General features: G+C 53.7%; 1 protein-coding gene across 1 annotated transcript; it reads right to left on the bottom strand.

Annotated features, from left to right (window-relative positions):
* Positions 1-1,006: 1,006 nt before the first annotated feature.
* On the bottom strand, positions 1,007-11,947 carry SUMO3 (small ubiquitin like modifier 3). Its single transcript, XM_082839918.1, has 4 exons — positions 11,840-11,947; positions 7,062-7,190; positions 3,451-3,522; positions 1,007-2,510 (listed from the first exon to the last, which is right to left on the bottom strand). Exons 1-4 carry the CDS (start codon positions 11,858-11,860, stop codon positions 2,376-2,378), a joined length of 357 nt encoding a protein of 118 aa, XP_082696044.1. The 5' UTR covers positions 11,861-11,947; the 3' UTR covers positions 1,007-2,375.
* Between the last annotated feature and the right edge of the window lie 4,203 nt (positions 11,948-16,150).

Raw genomic sequence — 16,150 nt, 5'->3', positions numbered from 1 at the left:
TCTCTGAGATTCACGTGTAACTGGGCACCCTGTATTTTATTCACTCAATCTGGCAACTCTCTGCTCGGTCAGTCGGTCCTGGTATCCCCAGGGTTCTGAGTAGCAGGTGTGTGATATCAATACCTAGAGGCTTTGGTCCACTGGACGGGCCAGCAAGTTCAGAATAAACTAGTTTCTTTGGGAACTGAAGTTCTGAGGTACAAGAAGGATCTGCTTTTTGCAGTTCCTTTCCATGGAACCTGTGTCTCGTGGCAGAGCCAGTATTAACACATGCTTCCCCACCTGTGCTGTGCAGCACAGCCAGGCTGGCATCGCCCGTGCGCCTGGAACTGAGGGGTCCTGGGACATGGGACTTGCGGTACCGGAACTGAGAAGGTGCCGGCTGGGACCCAGGGCACCAACAACAGCATCAATAGGGCCCGTCTCCTACTGAAGCATCAATTTAACCCAAAGCTTCTGGGAGTTGGGTTTAGGTAACAATATTTTAAAAACATCGATATCAACAGATTACTCCGAATGCACAATCTGCACACATTTCTAAGATAAAAGACAACCTCCAGGACGTTGCCTGCTCTTCGGTCAGGCAGCACTGTTCTAAGCTCCCAAGGAAACAGCGCTGCTCCTAACCTAAGGCACCCCGGCGTGTCCCTCTCGGCACAAGTGCAGGGGCTGCCCCGTCGGGCTTCGCCACCCGCCGCGGCATCTGGCACACGACCCAGTCGCTGTGCTGCGCCTTCACCTCCTGCCGCTGCTGTAAGTGAATCAAGTGCTCCACTACCCGGCTGCCCTTGACCTTTCAACTTGCGCTTACCTCACCTGATGCACCCTGGTGCTGTCACAGCGTGGCACGCAGGGAAGTTCTCAAATTAGTGCCAACTCGCTTCCGTTTCAAACAGATGAGTGAGTAGCTTGTCAACTGCACCAAGGAAAAGTTTTATACTCAAAACACCAAAAATATCGAGAAGCCCAGAGTAACGGCGACCCTCCACCCAGGACACCCAGGAGAGGACAGAGGAGAGTTCTGAGGGTGAGGGGGTGTCCTCGGCAGGAGACGCCACTCGCCTGGGAAGCCTGCGCGGGCGCAGGAAGGGGGGCAGCGGTGAACCGGCCTTTAGATCGAAGTCTGAGTGGCCTCGCTGGAGGGTCGCTGCAAATACTGAACATGACACAACGCCCAAGCCCATACGCAGTGCTGGATACAAGCCGAGAGACAGAATACCAAACTCTATTTACTGTCGACAGTAGTAAAGGACAACAAATAACGTACAAACGGGAATAAACACAACAGAGCCAGCAGACATCCCACCCGCGCCCGAAGAGCAAAATACAAAGGAAAAGCAGACATCTTCAGCGAGATGCCAGCCAGACAAGAGAGGACGGTGGTCGCGCTGCCCAGGTGACCCGAACAAGCAATGCCGGGCCATCTGGTGGCAGTGGGTCCACACACAAGGGCAGCAGGACGACTATCGGAGTTTAACCAGGACAGACCCCAAATGCTTCACAGAACTGAAATCACATGTAACACGTAAACTCCGTACCAACTTGGGGAGCAGAGCACAGTCCATGGGGAGACCCCGGAGCCGTCTTTCACTCGTAACCACACTTTGAAGCAGCTCTTACACAAAAACGTTAATTGCAAAATCAGCAGTACTCAATCTTCCTTTTTTATATACAGACTGTCATTCATCAGAAGCAAATACTGGAAGAAATCTGAGGCCCCGGCACTATTACCAGGAGAGACGTGTGGGAATTACTTTTTTCTCTGTTAAGGAAAAGGGGAAAAGCCAACTTTCACTGCCCCTGAACAGCATCACTGGCCACGGGTGGCAATGGGTCCTGGGCCCCAGGCCCCACGCGGGGCCACGTTACTGAAGAACTTCTTACCTTTTAAGAAACATTCCAGTATTTTCCCTTCAACTTTACTGTATTCTGACAAAGCTCACACTTGTAATATTTAGCATTAAAAAGACCTGTGCCAGCAAGATAAGTGAAAGTTTGTCTCCCATCCCGACTGTGTCCCCAAAACTCACCCCACGGAAACACCCCCAGAGCAGTGACGTGAGTTCTCTACATGACTGGAATGGGTAGGGGCCAGTACCTGGGGTAAGAGCCCCACCTAGACGGAAAGTGGGCACTCGGGCCACAAGTTTGGGGGAAATGTCATAGGAAGGAGGAAAAACAAAAATGAAAGTAAAAACAAACCCAAAACCCCTCGCCATGCATTTTACCCAAACAGAGGTACCGGGGTGATGGGCCGGGGGGAGCCGTGGACATCCCCGCGGCCGCACTGAAGTACATCAGAGAGCAAAGTCCTTCTGGGGAATGTCCTCGGTGTCTGAGCCTCCCTGGTGCGGGCATGGTCACACCTTCACTGTTCAATAGCGAACACAAGCGCAGTGACACGAGGGGACGGTGGCTCTAGGGGCTGCACCCCAGAGGCAGCTGGCCGCCCCGGACCCCCCCGTCTGCTGCTGGAACACGTCGATGGTGTCTTCGTCCTCCATCTCCAGCTGCAGGCACAGAGCGGGCAGTGAGTATCCTCACGTCACAGGAAGGGGTCCCACCCCGCTGAGCACCAGGGTCTTGGAGCTGCCCCCGCCCACGCCAGGGACACCACCCTGAGGTGCCTGAGCCCTGAGCCTGCCGTCGGTGGGCACCCGGGGACAGAGGCTGAGCTGTGGATTTCCAACAAGCCCGCTTATTCCCCAAGCTTCCCCTAACAAAGGAACGGTCAACATTAGGGACTTGACCTGATAGAAACACTAAGTCCTGTTACAAATAAACAAGTCTCTATAAAGTTTTACTGAAAAGTACAAACCGGCTAACGTTGCAGACCCAGTATCCAGGCTACAAGTGGGTGGTGACCGCACGTGCCCGGCTCGCCTGGAGCCTGCAGACGGCGGCGGGCATGGGCAGGCCCAGGCCTCATCCCTGTCTCTGGACCACCTCTGCCAGGCACCCAACCCTCCTGGTCCCTCTCCCAACACAGAAGAGGCTGACAAAGGACATCTTCCTCATTCAAACACTGAACCTCAAAATTACAAAGTCAAATGATCTAATAATGAAAGCCATTAAGAAAATGTAGGGACCTCCCTGGAGGTCGAGTGGTTAGGACTCCACGCTTCCACTGCAGGGGACACGGGTTCGATCCCTGCTCGGGGAAATGAGACCCCACGTGCCGCAGAGCACAGCCGAAAAAACAATTTTTTTTGATAAATAAAGAAAATAAAAGGTAAGGTGGGTATTCCCTGGTGGTCCGGTGGTTAGGACTCTGCATTTCCACTACCGAGGGCCCAGGTTCGGGGAACTAGGATCCCGCAAGCCACTTGGTGTGGCAAAAAAAAAACAGAAAGAAAATGTAAGGTATTCTTTCTATGTGAGAAGCAGTCAGTGCCTCTCAAAGGCAGATCGGAAGAAGCCCTCAGATATAGACAGGGTCGGCTTTCCTACCTGTGCTGGGGTGTCTGTTTCATTAATTGGTTGTCCATCAAACCTGAATCGAATCTGTCTCATTGACAAGCCCTGAAAAGAAACAGCAATCATCATTAAACATTTTCAGCCAACACATGAATTCAACAAGAATCACACATCTGGGGCCTCCCTGGGGGCGCCGTGGCTGAGAGCCCGCCTGCCGATGCAGGGGACGCGGGTGCGTGCCCCGGTCCGGGAAGATCCCACATGCCACGGAGCGGCTGGGCCCGTGAGCCATGGCCGCTGAGCCTGCGCGTCCGGAGCCTGTGCTCCGCAACGGGAGAGGCCACAACAGTGAGAGGCCCGCGTACCGCAAAAAAAAGAAAAGAATCACACATTTATGTGGAAACACCAGATTTCTGAATATACGGATTTAGGACGCAGTTGACTATGAAGCCTCGCCAGTGGGGCCGCAGCCTAGTTCATGTGATGCACCCAGAACAGCCTTTCAGACATTGCCGTTCTAGCACCTTCTAGCTCCTGGGGCTCCACCCTCATCCATCCCTCTCGCTTCCCTCCAGGTGCTGAGCAGAATTTCGACACCTTTGGCACCATCACTTCCTCCCCTTTAAACAATTCTCAGAAACAGGTCAGGCGACCCTGAGGCATGTGATGAGCAGCCTGCCTGAAGCTGGGAAGCGGCCCTTCTGCCTCCTGAGGGAACAGCTGGACGTGGTCGGGGGCACAGCCAGTTCTTCAGGACAGACAGGATTAAAACACCCATCTCTGCTCCCTCCTGACACCTACTGATGTGACATAAACAAAAAAAGGCATAAACAAGGACAAAGAAAACAGGAGAGGGGCCAGGCCAGCAGACAAAGGGCATCACCTCCAGGCTGGAAGCTAAGGGCTGTGGACCCTAGACCCCAAGGTCAGGATGCGGTGCGCTGGGGGGCAGGGGGGCGGACAACAAGAGCCCCGAGAGGGGCAGGGGCCAGGCACACAGGTGTAAGAGGCAGCGATGCAGCTGATGTGGGATGACTGATGGAAAGTCCATATCTGACTCCCAAAGCAGGGCCCCCAACCCCAAGGTCGGGCACTGTCCCTCCCACGGGCAGAAGGTCCCCGTTCTGGAGAGGTGGACTCAGAGCCCTGGGCTGGGGACACAGGCACAAACGGGGCAGTGACAGGTGGCCAGCAGAGGCAGGCGAGTGACGCCCAGTACACCCGGCGCCCCGCCAAGCTGCTCCTCCCGGCCGCCGCGCTCCCAGGGCACAGGCGGGAGCCTGGGGGCCACTCCGGGGAGACTTAAAGACTCACAGATTGCAACACTGGGACCCCCACAGAACACCCACCCGGGCAGGCCACCCCGCGACAACATGCGGGCCCCATCCACACACCAGGTGTACAGCTTTCCACCAGCTTTTTAGTGCTTTGTGCTTAAATACGAGCCGTCACCCAGGGAGAGAGGACAGTTAAGGAAAGACCAGTGTGTGAGGAGCCAAAGCAAAGAAGAAAGGAAGGGACGAGGAGGGCACGGGGAGGAAGGATCAGAGCTCGCCGGGACGCGCGCGCACACACGCACGCACGCAAAGATGTGCAGAGAGACACAGCCGCGCGTGCACACGCACGTGCACACAGATGCATACACACACCTGAAGCTCTTAGGGAGACAGAAAACAACAGAAAGCTCCCCTGGGGAAAAAGGAGCCTCAGAAAACGGGAAAGAACAAGAATTTTTTTTTTTTTGCGGTACGCGGGCCTCTCACTGCTGTGGCCTCTCCTGTTGCGGAGCACAGGCTCCGGACGCGCAGGCTCAGCGGCCATGGCTCACAGGCCCAGCCGCTCCGCGGCACGTGGGATCTTCCAGGACCGGGGCACGAACCCGCGTCCCCTGCATCGTCAGGCGGACTCTCAACCACTGCGCCACCAGGGAAGCCCAGAACAAGAACTTTTAAAAATCAGAAATCATGACAGAAACAAGACCGTCCATAAAAAGTGGGAACATGAAGTTGAGAAAACCTCCCAGAACAGAGACCAATAGCAACAAAACCCAATGCACGATGGGAGGAAATAATCCAGCTGAACACACCTGGAGCAGGTAACTGCAAGCCGGATGGGAATTCCAGTGAAGAGGGACACAAGTTACCAAAGAACTAACAGAAGGTCTAGTTCCTGAACTAAAATGAGTTTCTAGACCGAAAAGGCCCAGAATGTGCCCAGAAGAGTAAATGGTAACACTGTCTCAAAGCACGCAAACAAGGTCCCAAAAGCTATCAGAGATAAACCAAGCCGCAAACAGAGGAGAGAGAATGAGAATGCCATTGAACTTTCCACACCAGCGTTGGAAACTAGACGAAAATGATGCAATAGCTCCCAGAAAAGAAAATGAACTGCAACCTACGTGCACTCAAACATTCAAGTGTGAAGGTTTATCAAGCAAATCACTTTCCGACGTGCAGTATTTTTCATACCCTTTCTGCGCAAGATACTGGAAGATATGCTCCATCAAAACAGGGGCAGAAGATTAATCCAGAAAATACACAGGAGGAGGCTCTGGGATGATGGCTGAGCAGCAGTCCAGGTGGGGCAGGGAGGGAGGGGCCCTGGGAGGGACCATGGGAAAGCAAAAGGCCCAGGAATGTGGCGGACGGTGCAGCACGATGGGAAATTCAGGGCATAAATTAACAAGGGGCCCCCAGAAAATGACACACACAACCACCACCAGACCAGGAGAAACAGGACTCAGACAAGAGCCAGAAATCTTCACAGGCCGCTGTGTGGCTCAGGGCTGGCGCTGCCCCAGTCAGGACAGAAGCAGGAGATTCCAGAGCGATGGGCTGGAGTCCAGGGAAGGAGCTGTGTGCAAGCGCGGGCGGTGGATGTGTGGATGGCAGGCCAGAGCTGAAGACCCACCTTTCACAGGCGAAAAAGATCTCCAAAATCAAAGAACGTGAAGAAATAGAAGTGCAAGCATATTTACCAAAGAAAAGTGGAAAAAAGCTGGAGTTGAAAGTGGTCTCCTCCGAGGAACAAGCTCTGAAAAGTGGGGAGAGGAGGAGTGAGGCGTGGAGCCTTTTTAGGGTGTTTGTAATAATAACAAGAGAAAGGATTTATCAAAGCCAAGAACGGAAACTAACAAAGGTCCAGTATTTCCGAAGTATCCTGAGAAAAGCTGCCTCACCTGAAAGGACAGGCTCAGGGGGAGAGACCGGGCAGGAGCATCAGAGAGCACAAGGGGACGGAGGGGCCCAAGGGCACAGTCACACGCACACGTAACACACACTCCACACTCCGCGCGGTCGGTCTCTCTGGTCACCGTGGGAGGACATACGAGCACGGGCTCCTTATTTTGAAATGTAGTAAGCAAAGGGCTAGAATCAAGCATCGTCTGGAAACTGAACTGTGTCGAGGGCAGTGGCTCCACAGACGCAGAGGTGGAGGGATGGAATCCCAGGCGAAGCCGCCACTCCGATCCCAGCAGCGCCACGAGGACATCACCAGACATCCACCCCTGACCGGGACGACCGGGTGGCTGAAGAGGGAGTGACCGGCCAGCATGGAGGGGCCAGGCGGAGGGGAGCGCCTCCGGGGGAGGTGCGCACACACAGAGACACACACAGGCGCGCACTCCGGGCCCCTCCCCGCACCTGGCGCTCGCAGTAGGCCTTCATCAGCTTGCTGAGCGGCGTGTGCCTCTTGATCTTGAACTGGACGACGGAGCCGTCCTGCCCGGCCACCTTCAGGTTGATGTGGCCGTTCTCCGTCTTCACTCCCTCCTGCAAAGAGACGTGAATCTCGGCCTGCAGCCCGTCGCCCCACAAACACCACTTTAAAGGCAAAGTGTTTGCGTGGCTGCTGGCCTTTTTTGAAGTCACGAAAACCAAGCTACTTCTTAAAATTCCCCAGCAATTCAGTCACTCGTGTGATTGCTTGATTTCTACACAGAACTTACTTTTCGCTTCTACTTGCTGGGTCAGGAAATGCCCTGCCAATCTAGTGTTTCCACAGACTGTCAATTCAAGGGGGAAAGCCTGCTCAATAGATCCAGAAAACAATGGAGAGAAAATCCATCTTTGTTCTAAGATCGTTCTCATGAGACTAGGAACCACACGTACGCACAGGTGATTTATACTTACGCACGCGGATGAATGAGACCCAACGACAGATGTTTCCAGCCGGGAAAGCGGGGTGCGAGTGGCTTGGGGTGCAGATGGCCCACAGCTTCCCTGCTCGCCACCCAGGGAGGGCCACCCTCGAGTCCGTTCTGTGCCACCAGTCCCACCTGGACGGGGTCCCCACCATATTCTATCCTGACATGATCCCGTAGCGGGGGCCTCTGGCCCCTGGAAGCTACTGGAAGTTGATGCAAGAAGCTCGTGTTCAGAGCAGAGGCTCAGCCTGAGAGCACCGCTGGGGGAGACGGGAGTTGTTTACTTTTTAACAAAATGATGAAGCTGACCCCGAGTCAATCTGCAGACGAGTCTGGATGGAGACCAAAGCGGGTCTGTACGCTGTCCAGCCACATGCTCTCGTCCTCCTCCTGAGGCTCCGGCAGGTCCGGCCGCCGCGGGCTCTCTGCTCCTTCCCTGCTTCTTCCCCTTCCTCCCCCAGGAACCCACTCCCTGCCGCCGTTTCCCTGCCTCACGCCTCCCTGCCTCACGGAGGGGGAGAGGAAGGAGGCCACTCAGCACTCTGGTCCCTGGAGACCCCAGTAGGTGAGCTCGGGCTGGCCCGAGAAGTGACCCCAGGAGGCGAGACTCCGGCAAGGAGCCTCCTCTGATGGAGCTGGAGCCCCATGATCACTCCCCAGAGACCGAGGATGCAGTTGCTTTTCCATGTTTTTCAAATAAAGGTTTTATTTTGGAATAATCTTACATTTCCAGAAAAGTTGCAATACCGAGGCACAGTGCACTCCTACACCAGCCCCGCCCCTGTTAACATCTCACGTACTGCAGTGCCCATCACACCCAAGAAACCGACACTGGCACACCGCTGACAACGGAACTGCGAGCTCTTTTGTATTTCACCAGGTTTTCCACTAACACCCTTTTCTGTTCCAGGATCCAATCCGGGATACCACCTTGCATTTACAGATAAGATTTCTTTTCCATTTATTCATCGTGTTAAAATGCACATAAAATTTACCACCTTAACCATTTCCAAGCATACAGTTCAGTAGTATAAAATACAACCATTGCCACCATCCACCTCTACAACTCTTTTCATCTTGTAAAACCGAAACTCTGTCCCCACTGAACACTAACTCCTCCCCCTCCAGCCCCTGGCCCCCACTGCTCTTCTGCCCCTATGAATCTGACTCCCCCAGGGACCTCCTGTAAGTGGAATCACACAGTATTTGTCCTTTTGTGACTGGCTTGTGTCACTCAGCATAATGTCTTCAAGGTTCATCCCTGTTGCAGCATGTGTTTAGGAAATCCTAAAAGGATTTCCTTCCTTTTCAGGCCTGAATAACATGCTGTTGTATGCACAGACCAAGTTGTGCTTGTCCGTTCATCCATGGACCAACTGACACTTGGGTTCTTCCACAATTTTAGCTATTGTCAGTAACGCTGCTATGAACATGGGTGCACAAATATCTCTTTGAGGCCCTGTGTTCAATCATTTTGGGTCTATATCCAGAAGCAGAGTTGCTGGATCGTATGGTAATTCTACTTTTAACTTTTTGAGGAATTCCCATACTCTCTTCCACAGCAGCTGCACCATTCTACATTCCCACCACCAATTGCAACTTCTCCTCACCAACACTTGCTGTTTTCTCTTTTGTTTTTTGAAAGCAGCAATCCTAATGGGTGAGGTGATATCTCACTGTAGTTTTGATTTGCATTTGCCTGATAATCAGTGATGTTGAGCATCTTTGCATGGGCTTCTTGGCCATTGGTATGTCTTCTTCGGAGAAATGTCTATCCAAGTTTTTTTGCTCATTTCTGCATCAGGTTGCTTGTTTCTTGTTGTTGAGCTTTAGGAGTTCTCTATATATTCTGGATACTGATCCTTTATCAGACACACGATGTGGAAGGAAAATCAAAATGGAGTCAGTGTTGCTCAGAGAGCCTCTCACACAGAGCCAGGAGGCCACTGAGGACGGACCTTACGCTCCTCTCAGCCCGGACGGAATCTGACCCTGTGACCACGTCCTGTCCTGATGAAGGCATCCAGGATACCTGCCAGAAACTCAAGATACCTGTGGGACCCAGACCCTAGAACACCTCGCGACAGCCATCCCTTAAGGACGAGTATTTCCTTTTTTGCGTCAGAGCTCAGCCTCGTGGCTTTCGCCTTTATTATAAAGCCCCTGATTCTTTCTCTTCCTCGGAAAGCTCTTTCGGTTTTACCCAAATCTGTGTCTCCCAAGCTGCAATTCTTAACACCCCAAATAAGCTCTCTTCTTATCTGCAGCCTTCTGCAGTTCTCTTTTTGGCTGATAGTGATTTGAAAATATCTTCTCCCCTTCTGTGGGTTGGCTTTTTACTCTGTTCAGTGTCTTTTGATGTACAAAATTTTTTAATTTTCATGAGTTTAGTTCATTTTTTTCATGTTACCTGTGCCTTTGGTGTCATATCCGAGAAATCATCACCAAGTCCAATATCATGGAGCTTCTGTCCTATGTTTTCTCCTAAAAGTTTTATTGTTTTAGGTCTTACGTTTAAGTCCTCGAACCATCTTGACTTAATTTTTGCATACGGCGTTAAAAAACGTCCAACTTCATTCTTTTGCACGTGGATAGAGGATGCATTTTGCTTTTTTGATGAAACAATATGGGTGTGTTCAAAACAAAGGGACACTGGGGCCAGAACACAAAACAAACAGAAAGAGGGCAGACCAGGCAGAGAAAGACACCAAGAGCACACGGCCTGGCCCAGACCCCTGGAGAATCCCTAACAAACAAAGGAACTTAGAAGAGAGGAGGGGCGGGGAGGGGAGCCTAAACACCAGAACCACAGTTCACACTGTAAGTCCCCTGCCTGTGCTCTCCAGGGGAGGCAAACTGTCTTTCCCAACTGATCCACAAGGTTTTCTTTCTGCCAAGATGGCCTGGGAGTGTACCTCCTACCCTCTCCTCTCCAGGCCCAGCGGAAGGAGTGGCTCCAGGTAGGGAGCAGTGCCCAGCAGGCACCGTGGGCACTGGTGGGGCATGAGGCCCAACCATCCAGTTGCCTTGAGAGTAGTTAAAACAAGTTGATTCTACTGAATTGGGCCTTGGACGTTGACCACGTGGGAGAGTTAAGTTTAAACACACTGAAGGGATGGTACTGTGTGTATTTCGTTGCCTATAAACTACAGTAAGAGGAGGCCACCTAGAAATCATAAAGAAAGGGCATTTACATCTGGCCTCCCCAAGTGTGAAAAAAGCAAAGGCAATTCCAACTGCACCTGGAGGGAGGACGCTCCTGGAGGGTGGCTTTTTCTCACAGGAGAGGGCAGCTTCCACCGGAGCCCCACCGTGTGATCCCGACCAGGGAGGGGCTCCGTGACCAGGGGCCCCAACTTCAGCTCAACCTCCAGCATCAGCGGGGTCGGCGGGAGCCTGCACGCAAAGCGCTCAATGCGCAGCAGATGGTCCACTTCAAAAAGACAGACCCCAAGAGTGCAGACGAAGAGCTCCAGAAACCTGTTTTTAAGACTAGTTAGCACAACCGCGGGCCTTCGCGAGGACTGCTGTCCAGGGCACCAGAGTGCGGAGCGCGCACCGCACAGCCCGGTGCGCAGGGCGTGGCGCACACCGGGTGACAGCGACGGGAGGTGGGCGCACACCCTGGGGGCGGCAATGCGTCCAGACAGGTCCGGCCTCTCAGAGCCCCTGCCCAGCCTGCGCCCTCTCGGCGCTCCGCAGTGAGGACTGAGGAGGGGGCCCCGCGCACGCGGGACAGTAGGGCCCAGGCCGGCCCGGACCGTGGGTCCCCGCGTAAGAGGCGTAGTGGGGGCGGGTCCCGGCGAGGGAAGAGGTCCTGGGCAGAGGCGGTCCCAGAGAGGGACTGGGGACGGGGGTTGCGATGTCAGCGGAGGTAGAGGGTCGCAGCCAGGAGGGGCCGGGCTAGAGGCGCCCGCTTTTCGGGACTCGGCCCACCGGAGGGGTGGAGCTCGGACCGCGGAGGAGGAGTCTGGGCGGAGGAGGCCGGGGGGCGGGGCCCGGGCAGGGGCGGAGCTCGAGGGCGGGGCGGCCAGGGGGCGGGGCCTGGGCGGAGGGCGGGGCTGCGGGGGAGGGGAGACCAGCGGAGCCGGGCGGTGCGGGGAGGAGGGGCTGGGGGTGGAGAGGGGAGTGGGGAAGGAAGGCGGGGAGGCCTGCCGGCGCCGCTGGGCCTGGGCCCCGGAGGCCGGCGGCGGAGGGCGGCGGGGTCCGGGGCACGGGGGCGGCGCGGGCGGGGGGGCCGAGTCCGGGGCCTGGCCCGCGCCCGCCGGCCCTTACCTTGGGCTTCTCCTCGGACATGGCTGCGCGCGGCGGGCGGCGGGGCAGTAGACAGCGCCGAGCGGGCGACTCACGCTCTCGGCCCGCCGCTCTCCCGCCGCAGCTGCTCGCGGGGCCGCGCTTTGCCCCCAAATCCCCGCGCGCAGGTTGGCCGGCGCGGGTCACGCGGTGGGGCGCGCGTGCACGAGGCGCGCTCCCGGGCGTTGGGCGCGTGCCCGGCCGGCCGAGGTTCCTGGCAGTTTCAAATGCGTCAGCCGGCTGGACCCGCGCAGTCCGGCGTCCGTACTTCGGGGGGCGCGCTGGAAGCCGCGGGAACACAGGGCCCCTAGGGTCGTGGGGCACGGGGGGAGCTGTGTGGGTGGGGCGTGCTGGGACCCCAAGGGTGCACGGAGAGCCAGGCCATCGGCCCTACAGGTGCGGGGTCGGGGGCAGGCCTGGCACATTATCTTGGCGCCTGAGAATGGCCCGCCCGTCCCCCGAACTGGCCCCTCACCTACCGCATCTCCACCAGCTGAGACCGGGTGTATCACTGGCTTCCTCTGTGATGAGTGCGTCTCACGGGGAAACAAGGAAAGTAAAGCCAGCCGGGTGAACTACCTCCAGTGGCCCCGGTGGACGTGCGTGAGAGAGAGCTGCCCCGGGGACGACCCCAGGTCTAGGAAAGGCTCGGTTCACCTTCACAGAGGAGCCAAGTGTCCTGAGGAAGTGGGGGTGAAGGAAGAAGGCCTACCAGGCTGACCCACCGGGCAGCTCCGTCCACTAAGGACACACGGCACGTGTTCATTCAGCGAGGCCGCACGAGCGCCAGCTGCTTCCACCCAGAGCTCCCAGCGGACCGAGGCCTAAACGGGGCTTTTCCAGGAGGGGGTCAGGGAGGTGGAAAGTCTCCCACTCCGTCCGCTTCCCACTCTGCGCTTAGCCAGGCCGACTCTGTGCGGCTCCTTTGTCTCCCCTTGTCCAGCGCCCTTTGGGGCCTTCCGAGCCCAGCCAGTGGCAGCTGAGCATCTGGGGAAGACAGCGACCTAGCCCACTGGGTTCAGCTCATTTCCTGTTAACACCCAAAGGCCATAGAGCCAAGTTTTCACGGGCCTTAATTTCACAAACCAATTTTGACGCTTCAGAATTCACTTCCTGGGCTAGAGGCACCATTTAGGAGAGGGGAATGGGGCCCCCCAGAATGGAGCTGCCCCGTCACAGGCTGACGAAGTCTGTCCATTGAAAGTTCTGGTCAGAGCCGACCTCCATCTCAGCCGGGTCCAAGGGTTTGGTCTCTTTCACCCTGGACTGTGGTGCCTCTACCAGGGCATCCCCAGTCACAGTGGCCAGCTCGAGCTGTGCTTCCTGGAGAGGGGAGTCTCCAGGAACTGGCCCCTCCCAGGACAGAGGTGGACAATGGGAACCACCACCACCACCACCACCCCAAGATTATTGGCTGTGGTGTAACTTCAGGTAGGCAGAGCTTGGACCCATCATCCGTCATCGACTCTAAGATGTCAGCAATTATAAAACATTGTTTGATTTGGGTTTTTTTTTTGCGGTACGCGGGCCTCTCACTGTTGTGGCCTCTCCCGTTGCGGAGCACAGGCTCCGGACGCGCAGGCTTACGGGCCCAGCCGCTCCGCGGCACGTGGGATCCTCCCGGACCGGGGCACGAACCCGTGTCCCCTGCATCGGCAGGCGGACTCTCAACCACTGCGCCACCAGGGAAGCCCAAACATTGTTTTATTTAACACACACATTAAACTATGACAGGTTATGGATGCAAGACACCCCAATTAGAATTGATGAAATACAGTATCTAAATGTGTTACAAGAAGGAATTAAACTATGGTTGATTCATATAGCGAAAGGCTAAGCCACTATTAAATGTGTAAAAAGAAAGAGTAGTTGACGACAGTAAAAGATGCTCACATGTTATGTGTTTTTTTAAAGCAAATTATAAAACTATTATGGTTTTGAACAACAAGAAAATCTGTATAAAATATTTTGAAGACACCCGATAACTGCCAAAACAGAGAAGACTTTCTTGAGGAGCGAAGATCCCAGAAAGAAGGGACGTGGTTTTCCTTTTGAGATATTTAGCGATTAGTATGATGTTTTAGTCAGCTCAGCAGCCGTAACAAAATACCACAGACTGGGCAGCTTAAACATTCTCTCACAGTTCTGCAGGCTGGAAGTCCAAGATCAAGGTGTGGGCAGTATGGGTATCTCCTGAGGCCTCTCTCCTTGGCTTGTAGATGGCCGCCATCTCCCCGTGTCCTCGCATGGCTTTCCTCTGTGTGTGCAGGGGAGGGGGAGAGGGAGAGGGAGGGAGGGAGACACACAATGCGCTCCCTAATATGTGCAGCACACAAGAAGTTGAGACACTGAGCACAGCTTTTGAGTCTCATAGGATGGGGAGACAATGACTGGGCAGGACCTACTGCAAGATAAACTGGTCGGGGGGCTTTGATAATAACCTGGACCTTCAGCTGGAACACTGAAACCTACAACAAAGGAGGGAGGCTGAGGTGTAGATCAGTCCTCACAGACTGAAGCCCAGCATCCCAACGGCTCACTCCCAAACTGCACCAAGCTGATCTGCTCTCCTTCCCGTTGCCAGCCCGAAGCCAAAGGAAACCTCTGGAGGACAGCAGCATCACCTGGGCCTCAGGTTAACTGAAACATCTTCACAGACAATATCCAGAACAGAATAAAGCTTCACAAAGAAAACCAGAAAACAAATGATCCAAAACCAACGGAAGAAATATGTGTATATTAGTAATCCACAGGAGAACAGTATATTGGCATTATTAGATAGACTTTTAAATAACTCTAACATGTTCAAGGAAATAGACTATGAGATGGAAATTTTCAGCAGATAAGTGAAATCTATAAAGAAATGGAAATTTGAAAACAAATACAATCACTGACACTATGAATTCAGTAGATGGGTTTAACAACAGATTAGACACAGTGGAAGAGAAGATTATGAAATGGAAGGTAGGTCAGAGGAAAACAGAAGCAGAGGGAGAGGATTGTCCCAAGGATAGGAGAAATAGCTTTCAAACCACTGCAAGAACAATGCAACAACAAAACTCAACCAATCTGACAACGTCATAAAAACAGATAAAAGGAAACAATAGAAATAACAGAAGACACTTATGTAGCACTTATGTGACCTGCACTCTCATACCTTCATACACATTAATGGAATGAGGTAGGTACCATTATTGTACCATTCACAGATAGGGAAGCTGAGGCACAAGTTTCACATCCAAGTTTACCTGGTTACTAAAAGCAGCAGAGCAAGGATTCAAGCAAAGGAAATTATACCAGCTCTACAACAAGAAAGTAGAATAGAGCATACAAAAAATAACATAGTAAGAATACGTAGGGCTTCCCTGGTGGCGCAGTGGCTAAGAATCTTCCTGCCAATGCAGGGGACACGGGTTCGAGCCCTGGTCTGGGAAGATCCCACATGCCACGGAGCAACGAAGCCCGTGCACCACAACTACTGAGCCTGTGCTCTAGAGCCTGTGAGCCACAACTACTGAGCCCACGTGCCACAACTACTGAAGCCTGCGAGCCTAGAGCCCTTGCTCCGCAACAAGAGAAGCCACCGCAATGAGAAGCCCGCGCACCACAACGAAGAGTAGCCCCGCTCGCCGCAACTAGAGAAAGCCCATGCGCAGCAACGAAGACCCAACACAGCCAAAAAAAAATCAATAAAAATAAATAAATTTAAAAAAAAAGACTTTGCCTTTAAAAAAAAAAAAGAATAAGTAAAGACCAGCAATCATACTAGATATGTATGGATTAAATTGTTCTATTTAAGGACAGTGGCTCCCCACGTGGGTCAGAAAGATACAACTATGTTTTCTTCTACTATAGAGAAAGGGTAAAAATAAAAGGCAAAAATGCTATAGCTTATAACAGTTTTCATATCAGATGAAATACATTTCAAACGGCAAAGCATTAAATGGACAATGAGAGATATATTACATTAGTAATGGGTCCATGCCACCAAGAGGCAGGTAGAAAAATGCAAATAGGGTCTCACTCTGTTTTTTTGATGTTTAACAGCTGACATCTTTAAAGCCTCATCCCTGCCTCTTTTCTTTCTTCCCCACATCTTAGCATGCAGATAAAGACTAGGCGCTGCCTCCTTTGGTACCGGTGGGAAATTCAAACCACCCAAGCACCTGCCCATGCAGAAACCCTCACCAGGGCCCCACCCTCGCACAAGAGAAGCCCCAAGTGCATCTCCTTTCCTGGCTCTCAAGCCAGTTCAGGCCGGCTTGGGAGGCCTGCACTGCTCTCCCTAGAAAG

The sequence above is a fragment of the Leucopleurus acutus genome, assembly GCF_964270905.1.
Source record: "Leucopleurus acutus genome assembly, chromosome: 5".
In the NCBI taxonomy this organism is placed as follows: domain Eukaryota; kingdom Metazoa; phylum Chordata; class Mammalia; order Artiodactyla; family Delphinidae; genus Leucopleurus; species Leucopleurus acutus.
The sequence above is the reverse complement of the archived record's forward strand: the minus strand, read 5'-3'. Positions and strand labels throughout refer to the sequence as shown.